Raw genomic sequence first — 12,924 nt, forward strand, 5'->3', positions numbered from 1 at the left:
TATGGGTGTCTTGCCTTTGTGGTGAGAGAGAGCGCTAATCTAGGAATCCAGAGACCAGGGATTCGGGGACCGTTTGATTTATGCTTTGGTGTGAGGGCATTAGCATCTCTGGGCATTACTCTTTGTATCTGGGAAAGGGGGCTGATAACCCTGGCTTTGGCAAGCATTATAACTTGAAATGTGTCCTCTCCCAAATCCACCTGTGGAAGTCCAAACGCTCAGTACCTCCAAACGTGGCCTTATTCGGAGAAAAGGTCTTTCTAGAGGTAATCAAGTTGAAATGAGGTCATTAGGGTGGGTTCTCATCCAGCATGACTGGTGGGTGTCCCCATTTGAAGAGGGAATTTGGACAGAGACACACAGAAAGACAATGAGAAAAATTCAGGGAGAAAAGCCAGGAGAGAGGCTGGGGCAGGTCCTCCCGCACAGCCCTCCGAAGGACCAGTCCTGCCCACATCTGGGTCTCAACTTCCAGCCTCTGGAACTGAGAGATAGCAAATTTCTGTCTCTGAAGCCCCTCCGTCTGCGGTACTGTGTGGTGGTAGCCCCAGGAACCATGTGGGGGGGGGGGGGTTGCTGTGAGCACGGACAAAGCAAGGGACAGGAAACTGCTTCGCAAACTGTGAAGGACCACACCAACATCTGGCCTATTATGGTAACTGCCACTGTCAGGTTATTGGATACGTGTGCGTTTGTGAAACCCTGCACAGAGCCACATACCTGTCTATCCTTACTATGTATGCAGGCGAGACAGAACTCCCTTTCCTGTGTTTTTCTCTGCCCCTCCCTGCTTTGTTATTAAAATCAGCAGCCACTAGAGCAAGGGGGCGTTGAGTACCTATAATGTACAAATGCTGTGCTAGAGGCCCAGAGGGTCGCGCTGTTGAGACATACACGCCCCTTCTTTATTGTACCAGGGAACACGGTGGGAGGTGAGGCCTGAGGGCCTCACATCAACAACGTTGATGATGGACGAAGAGGAGGATGGTGAGATCCCTGTGGGCTGGGCACACAGCCAGCATTTTGCATGGTTCGGATCTCAGACAATCCTTGTGACTCCTCTGTGAGATGGAACCTTAGACCCCTTGCACACGTGAGGAAGCCGAGGCACGAAGGTAGTGATAAATTAGCCCCGGGATACCCAGCAACTGGCTGGCAGAGCTGGGATTCAAGCCCTGTTCTCGGCACGTTTAGCTCTTCCCTGCCTCTCACTGGTCTTTGCTCCATGGCCCATGTCCCCTGAACTGTGCTCCAAATCCATTTCTGCCATCTACCGGCTTAGGTCTTGCTTTGAGTGAGTCCCAAGGTCTCACCGTTTCCACCTTCTCCACCTCCCGAGGGCTGGGCTCTGTGCCCTGGAACCCCATGCACCCTCTGCTCATGGCTGAATGATCGGTGAGGTTGTCCCCGATGGAGCTTAACAGCCTCATCACCCAGATTCTGAGAGACAAAGGGAGACTGGCCAGGACTTAGAGTCATTTTTGATACTGTTAACATGGAGACTCCAACAGGACAGTGGAGCCCTTCTCTGTTTTCAACCTTTCTTGATAAGGGAGACACCCCTGGACCAAACCCACAGCTTCTGCAGAAGCCGGGCAGGAAAACGAGGATGCCCCCAGCCTGCCCTGGTAATCACTGGGGTGGCTGACACGACGGCGGGGCATGGCTGGTGAGACCCTAGGCCATGGCAGGGCACAGCTCGGCCACCCGGAGCGGCCCAGAGGCCCATGGCTTACCTCTGTGATGCGGGGGTTGGTGCACCTGCTGTTTGCACCCGACAGCTCCAACCACGGGCTCTCGTGAACGGGGCAGTGCTGCCTCAGGGTGCACTGGCCCTGGCTCTGGCACCAGCCGCACTGGAAGTCTGGGTCCGCCTTCAGGCACAGCCCGCAGCTCTCCCGCATGGCTCCGCACTTATAGAGGTGAACTGCGGGCGAAGGGCAGAGGGGAAGTGGGAGGGGATGGGACTGTGGACAAGGAGTGCAGTCCCAGCCTCGGATGATGAGACCCAAGCAGCCGTGTCCCTTTAGCCATTCTGACACAGAGAAGAGCAAAAGAGAACTTGGGCCCCAGGCAGCGAAACTTAATCAGAAGTGGGTCTCCCTCCAGAATCATCAGGGCTCTTGTGGCCAGTCCTGCTCACTCCGCCACACCCAGGACCACTGCCCACGGTGGCCCTGCACCCGAGAGGTCACGGAGCAGTGCACAGGCATAGAGGGCAGGCTCCGAGCCAGAGGGAGAGGGTCACCACTGGGGCAGGGATGGAATAATGTGTGCCCTCGAATGCAGGGCCTCCCCCTCCCTCTGCCCTATCTCCTTGCCGCCGGGGTCCACCTTCCACACCTTTGTTCTGAGCTGGGTTGTCGATGTTGAAGTGCCCGTTCCACACAACTGTCAACTCCACAGGCAGATTGTTGATCTCCATCCCTTCATAGGAATACTGCAGGCAGGTTGGGGGTAGGAAAGAAAAAAGTTGGGTTACAGAAATTTCTAGGGAGAGCTAGCTCTTTGGCCTGGAGCCCGCGAGGTGCTTGGGGCTAAGGACCTGCTGTGACTGTGCCTGTGTTTGAGGGCATGTGTGGGGAAGCATGGTTCGGGGAACAGGGTAGGGCGGAGGGGGGCAGGATACTAAGGCAGGGGAGGGGCCAGGCCTGGATGGGGCCCATTTGGAATATGAATTCACAGAGCAGATTAGAGCGGAGCTACCCAACCCCCTTCCACGGATGCTGGCTCACACCAGCTGTCGCTTCCCATCTTCCTCCCTCACTGTCCAGGGGAACCTTGTCGTTAGGCCCCACCAGGCCCTTGATTCAACTTGGGAATGTTAATTCCTAGGACAAGGTCAGAGGGGGTGGGTGCTTTATCAAAGACCTAGAGAGGGCTGATCAATTTCCAGGCAGGGGTAGTGGGTGAAGGCACTAGAAATGAAGGGGCCGTACTCTTCAGGGGCTGAGCTGATGGAGGTTAGGAGTCAGGAGAGCTGGATGTGGCTTAGAGGTGAGGTGGGAAATCCTGTGGACACCCTAGGGACCAAACCTGGGAATTTGGGTCAAGACTCCAAAGGCATGCACTGGCTCAGAGAGGCCAGGCCCCAGCTCTGTGGCTGCCCATGCGGGAGCTACCTCTAGGCCTGGACAGGGTCCCTGCCCAGCTCTCTTCGGAATCAGTGCCCCACCTGGCTGGGTCTCATCCTTGGGACTGAGTGCTGGGGCAGGGCAGGGAGGGAACAGGGAGTTCCAGCACCCCCCCACATCTGCCTTCTGAGAGCAGACACTTCTCAATCCCCAGAGAAGGAGGCAGGTGGCAGGGAATCGGAGCCTGCCCAGGGCAGCATTTCCAATCCGTACCTGGTGATTTTCTCATCATTCCACCAGACTCTGCCCTCCACAGGGGGTGAATGGAGGAATGGAACAGAGACAGGTTTTCTGCAGAGGAGGGGCTGAGAGCTGGCAATTTGCTAGAGGGGTTCAGTCCAAGAGACCTGGCCGGAAGTGATGTTTGCAGAGCCAAAGGCTCTTTCAACTCAGTTGAAGTTTGGAGGGGCTGGGGCGTGGGGGTGTTGATGGATATTATGGAGGTAGCTGGTGCCCCCTCCCCAGAGCAAGCGAGCTGCTAGCTTCTCACTAAGAGGCTACAGAACCTTGGGAACGCACAGCCTGTGGAGGGTCTCAGGGCTCGAGACGGTGCCTCTGCCTCTGGAGCCTATCCATAGAGACTTCTAGAGGAGATGTTACAATCCTAACCTGGGAAATCGCCCTAAATTCCTGAGTTATTGCTGAGAATGTGCTCCAGTGTGAATACATCATGACACTGTCCTCATACACAACATCAGTGGGATGGTTGTCTAGCCTTCTTCAGGCTCTACCCTAGCACTCCCAAATTTTTCACTAACTCCCTGGAGACACATGCCCAGACCAGGGAGCCACATTCAGTGTTTGCCCCACAGGGGTGGTGGTTTGCTCTGTACCATCCACTCTCTCATAGAATCTCCCCTGTGACCTGCGACACCAGGGTCTGGGCTCAAGCCATAGAATAAAGCAAAGCTCCCCAGCCCTGAAGAAACAACCACAGGGACTTTCATGATCGCTCAGCTCAGCTGGTGACTCATAAGCCCTTTGCCATGTAGTGCAGTTGATCAACTCCCCAGAGATGATGTTCTTTGCTTCTGGGTCAGACGGAGTCCTTCTAAGGCATCCTGAGCTTTCTCACAAAACCTCTTCCTCTCTAGACTGGTGGTTCTCAGGGTGGTCTGTGGGCCACAGTCTTCAGAACCACTTAGGGGGCCTAACCACGGATCCCAGGGCCTCTCCCTACACCTGCTGGGTTGGAAGATGGGAATGCATTTCAAACAGGCAACTCTGTGACTCCAGTACTCCGGGGAGTTAGAGACTCACCACTCACACTCCCTGTGGTCTGCTAGAAGCAGGGGACAGCGGCCTGGTGGTGGAGAGACGTTGCAGGAGCAAGAGACAGGGCGGGGGAGAGGAGGGCGGGAAGGGGAGAGGGACAGACTTTTCCAGATCTGCCTCCCACTCCCTCCCCTAGCCAAGCTCCACTTCGTCTCCTTCCCATCCCTGTTTCCATCTCCCTCCTCCAAGGCCCCAGTGCAGGAAGACTGCTAAGGGAAGGTGCTAAGGGCTGGCTTGAGGCTGTCCTGCCTCTATCTCCAGGAGGGATGCTGGTGGTGCCTAAGTCAGGATCCAAGCCTGGCTCCTGCTTCTCAGGCCTGGGTCTGGCCAGGATTCAATGTGGAAGCAGCAGGTGGTGACCAGGGGCCCCATCAACCAAAGATCAATAGAACCTTCAGGCCTCTCTCAGAAAGGCCCGGAAATCCCCCAGAGATTCTGCATACATATGCATGTGTGTCTGTGTGCACAGACGTATTCACATGCAGCTGACCTGAGAAGAGCTCACAGCACAAATCTATGTTACCTGCGTGTTCACACACGCGTGCACACACATACGGGCACATACCGCAACAGAGGGGTTCCGCAGTGACCGCCTGTGTGAATGTGAGCAAATGATGTAAGTCTCGGTTTCCCCATCTGTGACGTGGGAATTATGAACACTGCAGACCCAACAGGACTCTTTTGAGGGTTCAAGATAACCATCCAATGCGCTGAGCACAGTGCCTGTCACAAGGAATGAGCACTCAAATATGACTGTGTGTTTAGTCTACGCGTATACATTTGGGGATGCCGTCCAAAAATATGCTTGTGTTCCCTGTGTTTGTGTTTATGTGAAGTAATAATAGCAGGCATTTATTGAGTGTTTATGCACCAGACTCTTGGTACATATGGGATGAACGCACACGAGCATGCTTACGTGTTTTGGAGCGCATGTCTGTGTTTGCATGCATTTAATTTTCAAAGAAAATTGAAAATAAAAGACTTCAAGGATCAAATATGCTTGGCATCGCTTTATCTTTTTATCGCCCATTCCTGGGATCTTGACTATGAAATATTATAGAAGCCATTAACCCCTGGCGCTCCCCACCACCTCCTCCCTCTCTAGGGAGGTCACTGTCATTCCTGGAAGTTTTTTCCCCCCGTGACCTGCATCCTGCAGCAGGAGGGGGCCAACAGCTGGGGAGCCTGGACCACTGGCTCCCATCCCCCAGGAACCCCCACCTCTGCTTCATTTAGCATTTATATAGCTCTCCGCAATCAGCGGGCAGTTAATCTGCACAAAACCCAGAACTAAGGGGAGAATGTTTCAGGCTCTCAGGGGCCAGGAGGTTAAGTGTCTCAATCAAGGTCTGGCACATCACAGCCCAGCTAGGGGATGATGTTGTTCATTACCTCGGGAAAGGGTGAGCCTCTACCTTGTCAAGCAAAGACAAGACCTATTTAATTTGGACATTCTTTCCACTAACCATTCCCTGTTCTGAGCTCTGAGATGTTGTGCTGGAAAATTCTACCATTCAGGCGGACAGATCTGAACAATGGAAGAAGCTTGTGTATCCTCCGAGACCATCCCCAGGACCCCCGATGGCTCAGCAGACCCCTTCCCAGCTGTGTTCCAGTAAAGCAGGGAGGGGGCCAAGTTACCTCCCCATCCTTGTTCTGCACCTGGTAAACTGGGACACGGAGAGGAGATGGGCCGCTGCTGTGGGTTGGTGGAGGCTGGGGGGATGGAGCTGGCTGCCCCCTGCGGCCCCCTTGCTCCTGTGATTGCTGGTGCCTGAGAGGCGGGGACTGGGCACTATTATTAGAAGCACTTGTCATTTCCCTGGAGCCTTGGTCTAAAGGAGGCCAAGAATACCCACAGTTGTTCCTCCCTCCAATTGCTGCCTGTGAGCTGCCCTGTTTTCCTCCTACAACCACTGCTGCACCCCCCCCACCCCCCCGCACTGAGGGCTCCAGCGATGGCCCAGGGCCTGTCCCCAAAATGTGGCCTGGAGACGAACTGCCTGCCCACCCAGCCTAGTATCCCACCCATGTGGAGTTTTCCTATGTCTCTTTTCCTTCTCTGCTTTCCTCTGAGATCTCTGTCACCCCTCTTCCTCTGTCATCACAAACTCGGGGGTTTTGTTGGATTTCCCCAGTGGCCCCCCTCCATTCCAGAAAGCTCAGGGATTGAAGAAGTGAAACAACAAAACTCCTCCCACAGTCCTGTCTGAGGCACATCAGACCTTGTTCCCAAGGATAGCACCAAGGCTGGGTATAAAGGGCTCAGTTGCTATTTTTTGCCCAACCTTTGATTGTGGGGGGGGGGCGGTGTTATGAAGCTGGGTTGAATTTCTGAATTTGATATTTACTTGCTGTGTGACCTGGGGTTGGTCACATGCCCTCTCTGGGCTGCAGAGATTCCCCTCTGTTACAGATCACAAGCAGACACTCTCTCAAGTCTATTCCTGCTCTGGTAATATGTTGTCCTCTATAACTATGGTAACAGAGGCTTGCGGCTGATTATGACCCCAAAGTTTTTTAAGGACGTCACTTGATGGCAAGTGGTATCCTGGCCAAGAACAGCATTTAAACTGAGATCCTTGAAAAAGAGAGGCTCCTGGGAAGAGCCAGGGCTGAGCCCTCCTGATGCATGATATTCCAGCAGGTTCTGGTAGATACAGGGAACTTTTCCTGGAATCTACCCTTTGTGGGGTACACCTCCTGTCTCCTCACATTCTAAGACTTTAAAATGGTACAGAAACAAACTTCCCCATCACCTTCCTCGTGAGGGTGTTGAAATAAGAGAGGCTGAGCTGTTTTGGGAGCAGCAACCTTAGTAAGATACTATAAACCAGCCCATAGCAGGTGGGAGACCTCAGACAGATTCCTAGCTCCAAGGGCCAGAGTTCAGGGTCCTGCAGGGATGGCAGGGGGATGTGCAGGGAGCCTGGGAGTCATGTCCTCTCATTGGTGGTCAGAGCCTGGGGCCACAGGCCTCCAGCCCCAATGTCATGTTTCTACTGTGGTCCTGCTGACACGAGAAGTCTCCTGGAAGTGGATCTGAACTTGCCTGAGCTCCTGCGCTCAGGAAGCCAGCCAGCTGGGCAAGACCCCTATGGGGGGCCTGGGGCCTCTCAGGGCTGAAAGCAGATTTGACCGCTGTGTCCTGGGGCATCAGGCTTCCAGATCATGAAATCCCCAAGTAAGGAGCTGTGTGTGACCAGCAGATTTTGTCAATCCCCAGGATTCAACGTCAGACAAGCAGATGTCCAGCAGCACCTCCCCCTTGTCCCTATGGTACTGACCAGGATGTCGGGAGAGGCACCCTGCGGAGGCACCCCAGATGAGGGACCCACCCCACCTGTCAGGGATGCTGGGCTCCATTCTGTGTTCTCAGGAGGCTCCAACTTTGCCCCCACAGTCAGGGCAATGTGACCCCTAGGGGGCTCGTTCATTGAGTCAGGTCTGGCTCAGGAGTGCTGAGGGCCATTCGTAGAAAGGCACTGGGTCCCGAGGCACTGAGTTCTGACCAAGGAGTTTATAGGATGAACTCAGGCTGCTATATGGGGTGCCCTCGTCTGTTTAACTGAGCCAGATGAAGCCCGGGCCCATGAGGCCCAGTCTTGTGTCTGGGGAACAAGGGCTCTCCATCATCAGAGGCCACAGACTCTGTCCTCCCTCTTGGGCCAGGTTCCCTGGGGCAGTGTCTCTGATGAAACAGACTTTTCTACGTCGTTTAAACCCCTATCTGCCTTCTGCTGACTCACATGTGGAGCTCAGGCTTTTTCTTCCCACAGGAACTTGCTTATTTAGGGGAGAATCACTTGAGCCAAACCCTTGGGGCTGGTCTGGTCGGCTTCAGGATTTATGAGGAAACAGGAGGTGTTTAATATCCCATTTGCTTGTGGGTTTAATCTGGAATGCTGCAGAAATCTGCCAAACAGCCTGGCCACCAGGACAGGAGGGAGATGTACCTGTGGGAGCTGTGGGGACACATCTGGGGTTTCAGGGGTTGGGACATTAATTGCCAGTTCAGTCCCTGTAATGCTGAGCGACCTTGGGCAAGCATGTGGGCCTCTCTGACCTCCACTTACGCTTAGAGTTTTTCCGTGAGCTGCTTTGTTCAGGACTCTCCTGGTCCCATATCACATCCCTAAATACAGTCACCACATATAAGCACCCCGCAGCAACAGGAAGGATGAATGGGAGGCAGTGTGACATAGGAGACCCTGAATCCAGGCCCAGCCCCGCCCCTCCCTAGCCATGTGACCTTAGGCATTTCGATCTTTTTCTGGGCCGGGGTGGGTTACCCTGAGGCGCATGGAACTTCAGCCCCTTCTCAGGCCTGCCTATATATCACATTTTGTATTGATTACATTTTATTCATAAAAGAGGGTCCCCCAGATTGTATAAGTTTCCGCCCCACGAATCTAGGACCTGCCCCTGCTTCTGGGCCTCCAGGTTTTCATTCGCACGGTGAGGAAGAATATTAAGGTTTCCTACAGTTTGAACATGTTATGAGCCTATAAGCCTCATGTTTGTCTCTGAGCGGTCTGGGTGCATACAGGTGGCCGAGAAAGAGAATGAGAGAGAGAACAGAGCAGGGGCTGGGGAGACCACACGGTCGGCAGGGGAGCAGCCACGCAGGAAAGGTGATGCAGGGGCTGCTGACCTGTCTTTCGTCGGGCATGGGCTTGATGTGGATGTTCTAAGCCCCGGGCAGGTTTGTGCTGATCCAAGCAGCACCCCTCTGGCTAGCTCCATCCTGTTCCACTGCTCCCTTTGCAGGTGTTTGGTCTGTCTTGCTGGGAAATGGCCTCTGTGCAGATACGAAGGGAGCAGCGGGCCTCTGCCGGCTCAGATGAGGCCCCCGGGTCAGCCCCGGTGGGAAGACAGGGCCCAGGGACTCCAGAGCTGGTCTCTGGAAGGAGGATGGACATGGATGTTCCCGGAGCCGAACACACCCTGCAAACACCTCTCTCTGTCCACGGACAGCACTCAGCAGCCCCATGGCTGGTCCATCATCCCCTGCCACCGCGGCCCCTGCCTTTGACAGAGGACCCTCTTTGCCATAACCATGGGCAGACAGACCTCAGAGCCTAGCACTCTGCCGGGGTGGGCGTAAGAGGCTGAGCCGGGCAAGCAAGGTCGGGGGAAGCAGTGAGGCAGGGAGCTCGTTTTGTGGGTGTGTGGGGAAGCCCTGCAGAGCTGAGCTGATTTGGGGGTGCAGGAGGGGGGCTCAGGCGGCCCGGGAGCGGCAGGGCTAGGGGCACTCACAGAGGTGTTCTGGCACTGCACGCTGGAGCTGTTGAAGCGTAGGGCGGGCACCCTCTGCTCGCTGCCCTGGATGTTGAGGATGCATTCATACCCGCGCTGCCCAGACTGTGGCTGGGGAAGGTTCTTGGCCTTGAGAGTGATTGGCTTGATCACCTCCACGGGTACCAGGATCTTGTCCACTCGCAGCAGCTGGGGGCAGTCCTGGAACAGACAGCACAGCTCAGGCTGGGGAGCGGGAAGCCAAAGGTGCAGGGGTCTCTCCGGACCCAGCCCCGATGTTTGCCCTGCTCCACCCTCCCTCGGACACACCCACAGAAGGTTCAAGGCACTGGGGCCCATCCTCAGCCTCTGTGTGGGAGGGAATGGTCCGAGAAATCCCAGACTCTACAGTCACCTCCTGGAGGCCACTTCTCACTGAGGTTGTCTCCTGCCCTCTTCAGTTTTCAGTTTAATGCCCTCCAGACTGACACTCCTGGTTGCCTCTTCCCAGCACCCCTCCGACCCTAGCGGAGACACACTCAGCTGCTGGGTGTCCCGGGTCGCACTTCGGGCTTCAGTCCTAGGCTGCCAAGAGTTGGGACAGAGAGACCCACCAGAAGTGAGCTGTGGGCCCCAGCTCTGGAATGTGAGTCTGGACCACAGCAGGGGGGGGGGGGGGTGGGCAGGAGGGTCTTCCATACGTGGCTGAGTTTGGCAATTGGGAATGTTCTGGAATGAGGCCCAGAGGCCTTTTAAGATCCGGAAGCTTCTGACTGCCCTCTGAGGTTGGCCTGACCCCAAGGAAATGCCCCTCAGAGAAGACACACAGGGAGAACCCCTGGGATGCTAGCAATGAACACACTCATTCCTCAGGCTGAGTGGGGTCCGTTGGGCCTTGGGGGAGGGAGGAAATGACTGGGCCCTTTTCCCTGAGGCAATCAGCTCTGTCCAGGAAGGGCTGGGAGGCGGGGAATGGGTCAAATATGGAGTGTGGGTGTTCTGTCCTCTTTGCAGAGGTAGGGGCTGGCGTGTGGCTGGATTCTGAGAAGCCGAGTAGAAGAGAGTCAGTATGCCAGCCCTGATCGGCATGGGCAGGAGTGAGGACACAAGCAGGGCCTGGGTCCCCCCAGACAGACCATGCCCCAGACTACTGCTGTGGCACTGTTCAGGGCATGCTGAGACAGATGGCTTAAAAGCACGGTATACACATCCTTCCTGAGGATGCTGCCCTCAGCAGAGGCTGCTGGCTCCTGACCCCAGCACTCCTCCTCAGCAGACTGAGGCAGAAAGGAGGTTGAGGCAGAACAGCAGACTGGAGGGGTTGCAGGCAATCAGGCAACTGGCAGCTGTCCCTCCTGGGTCTGAAGGCAAACATGAACCCCTTCTGTCACTGAAAACTAGGAGGGAGAAGACCCACACTCTAGTGCCTCCTGAGCTTCTGGACAGCTACGGAACCCTGAATACATCACATCCCCACTTGGAGACTCAACTTCCTTATCTCTCGATCCGATGGGCTCCAACCACCCGTTCAGCTCTTACCAGTCCTGATTCCATGATTTGGGGTGGTCTCACCTCTGTCCTTCTGGATTACCATGGAGCCTGACCAGAGAGGAGCAAGTGTCCCAGGCCCATGAAACTAACCCCCCTCTCTCCTTCAGGCTGCCCATACCTTTATTTTAAAAGGCAGGCAGGAGAGGAGCAGCAGATCAGGCAAGCCCACTTCTGGATATATACCCAAAAGAGTTGAGAGCAGAGACTAGAACAGATGCTCGCTCACTCATGTTTGTAGTAACATTATTCACAACAGCCAAAAGGTGGAAGTAGCTCAAGTGTCCACGAGTGGATGAATGGATAAACAACATGTGAAATATACTTACAATGGAATAGGATTCCATCTTAAAAGGAAGAAAAAATTTTCTTCTTATTATTATTATTTGGGAGAGAGAGAAAGAGCACTTGCTAGGAGGGGAGAGGGGCAGAGGGAGAAAGAGAATCTTAAGCAGGTTCCACAATCAGCGTGGAGCCCGACATGGGGCTCGATCCCATGACCCTGGGATCATGACCTGAGTCGAAATCAAGAGTCAGATGCTCACCGAACTGAGCCACCCAGGCCCCCCCAAAGGGAAGCAAATTTTAACACACCACAGGTGTGAATCTTGAAAATGTTATACTAAGTGAAATAAACCAGTCATTCCACTCATATGAAGCACCTAGAATAATCAAATTCATAAGGACAGAATGGTGCTTTCTGGGGGAGGGGAAATGGGGAGTTAGTGTTTCAGGGGGACAGGGTTTTGTTCGGTTGGGGAAGGTGAAAATGTTCCAGAGACGGATGGTGGGGGTGGTTGCACAACAGTGTGAATGTACTTAAAACTGGCTAAGATGGTAAGTTTCATGTGTGTATTTTTCCATGATTAAAAATCAGTGAAAACACAGAGGAGCAGCAGGAGGCAGGCCAGCAGGAGGGGAGAAGGAGCAGAGCGGTGAACCTGGCATGTGGTCCTAAGGCTCTAAAGTGCACGGTCTCCAGGGACCTGGAGGTCCCACATGGAGAGAGTCTTAGAAGCTCCATTCTGTGTCCCCCGCCCCAGCACGATGAGAACACAGGACACGTAGAAGACAGGAATGATATCGTGACTAGGATGAAGCTCAGGACTGGGGCAGGAGGTGTGTGATGGCGGAGGATCAAGAGAGAAGATCCACGAAAAGCAGGGAGTTTCTAGCCAGAGGGTCCTGGCTCCGCTCCTCCCTTTACCTGAGGCCCTGGGCAGCTCTCCTCTCCCTAAAGCAAGCACAAGCCTGGCCTTCCCTCCTGCTGCATCCATGTCTGCATACGGTTGCATTTGGAGTAAGAGAAGTCCTGGATCTCTCACTTCCATCTCCTACAGCAAAATGTTGCTGCCCTTGAACGATGTTCAGAAAGTGTCTCGAATCTGAGAGTCCTCTGGACCAACCTAACGGATCCCTTCTACTTTGCAAAGGGGAAATCAAGGCAGGGAGAGGAAAAATAATGGCTCAGTATCAGCAGACATGCTGGCAGCTGAAGTTGAATGCCAACCCACTATCTTTCCTCCCCTTAATGAAAGAGGCAAGTTCCTACTGGTGGGCCGGGACCCCTCAGGATGGGGTGACGGGTCCGGAAGGATCTCCCCGAGCATAGCAGGACAGGGGAGCTGCAACACCCTCCTGTGGGGGCTGGGACTTGGCCTCCGGCTGGGCTGCTTCTAGTGGGTGTGATAGGATGTGGGTAGAAGCATAAGCCTCTCTTCCTCTGGAA

General features: G+C 54.6%; 1 protein-coding gene across 1 annotated transcript in view; it reads right to left on the minus strand.

Moving 5' to 3' along the window:
• Positions 1 to 12,924, minus strand: part of PLXNA4 (plexin A4) — a 362,709-nt gene that overhangs the window by 66,836 nt on the left and 282,949 nt on the right. The window contains exons 9-11 of the mRNA XM_019452774.2: positions 9,669 to 9,869; positions 2,344 to 2,440; positions 1,737 to 1,927 (exon numbers count right to left, since the gene is read on the minus strand). Coding sequence (XP_019308319.1) covers positions 1,737 to 1,927; positions 2,344 to 2,440; positions 9,669 to 9,869 — 489 coding nt within the window. The remainder of the gene's footprint in view (positions 1 to 1,736; positions 1,928 to 2,343; positions 2,441 to 9,668; positions 9,870 to 12,924) is intronic.

The sequence above is a fragment of the Panthera pardus genome, unplaced genomic scaffold (genome assembly GCF_024362965.1).
Source record: "Panthera pardus isolate Hobbes unplaced genomic scaffold, ASM2436296v1 HiC_scaffold_8, whole genome shotgun sequence".
Taxonomy (NCBI): Eukaryota; Metazoa; Chordata; class Mammalia; order Carnivora; family Felidae; genus Panthera; species Panthera pardus.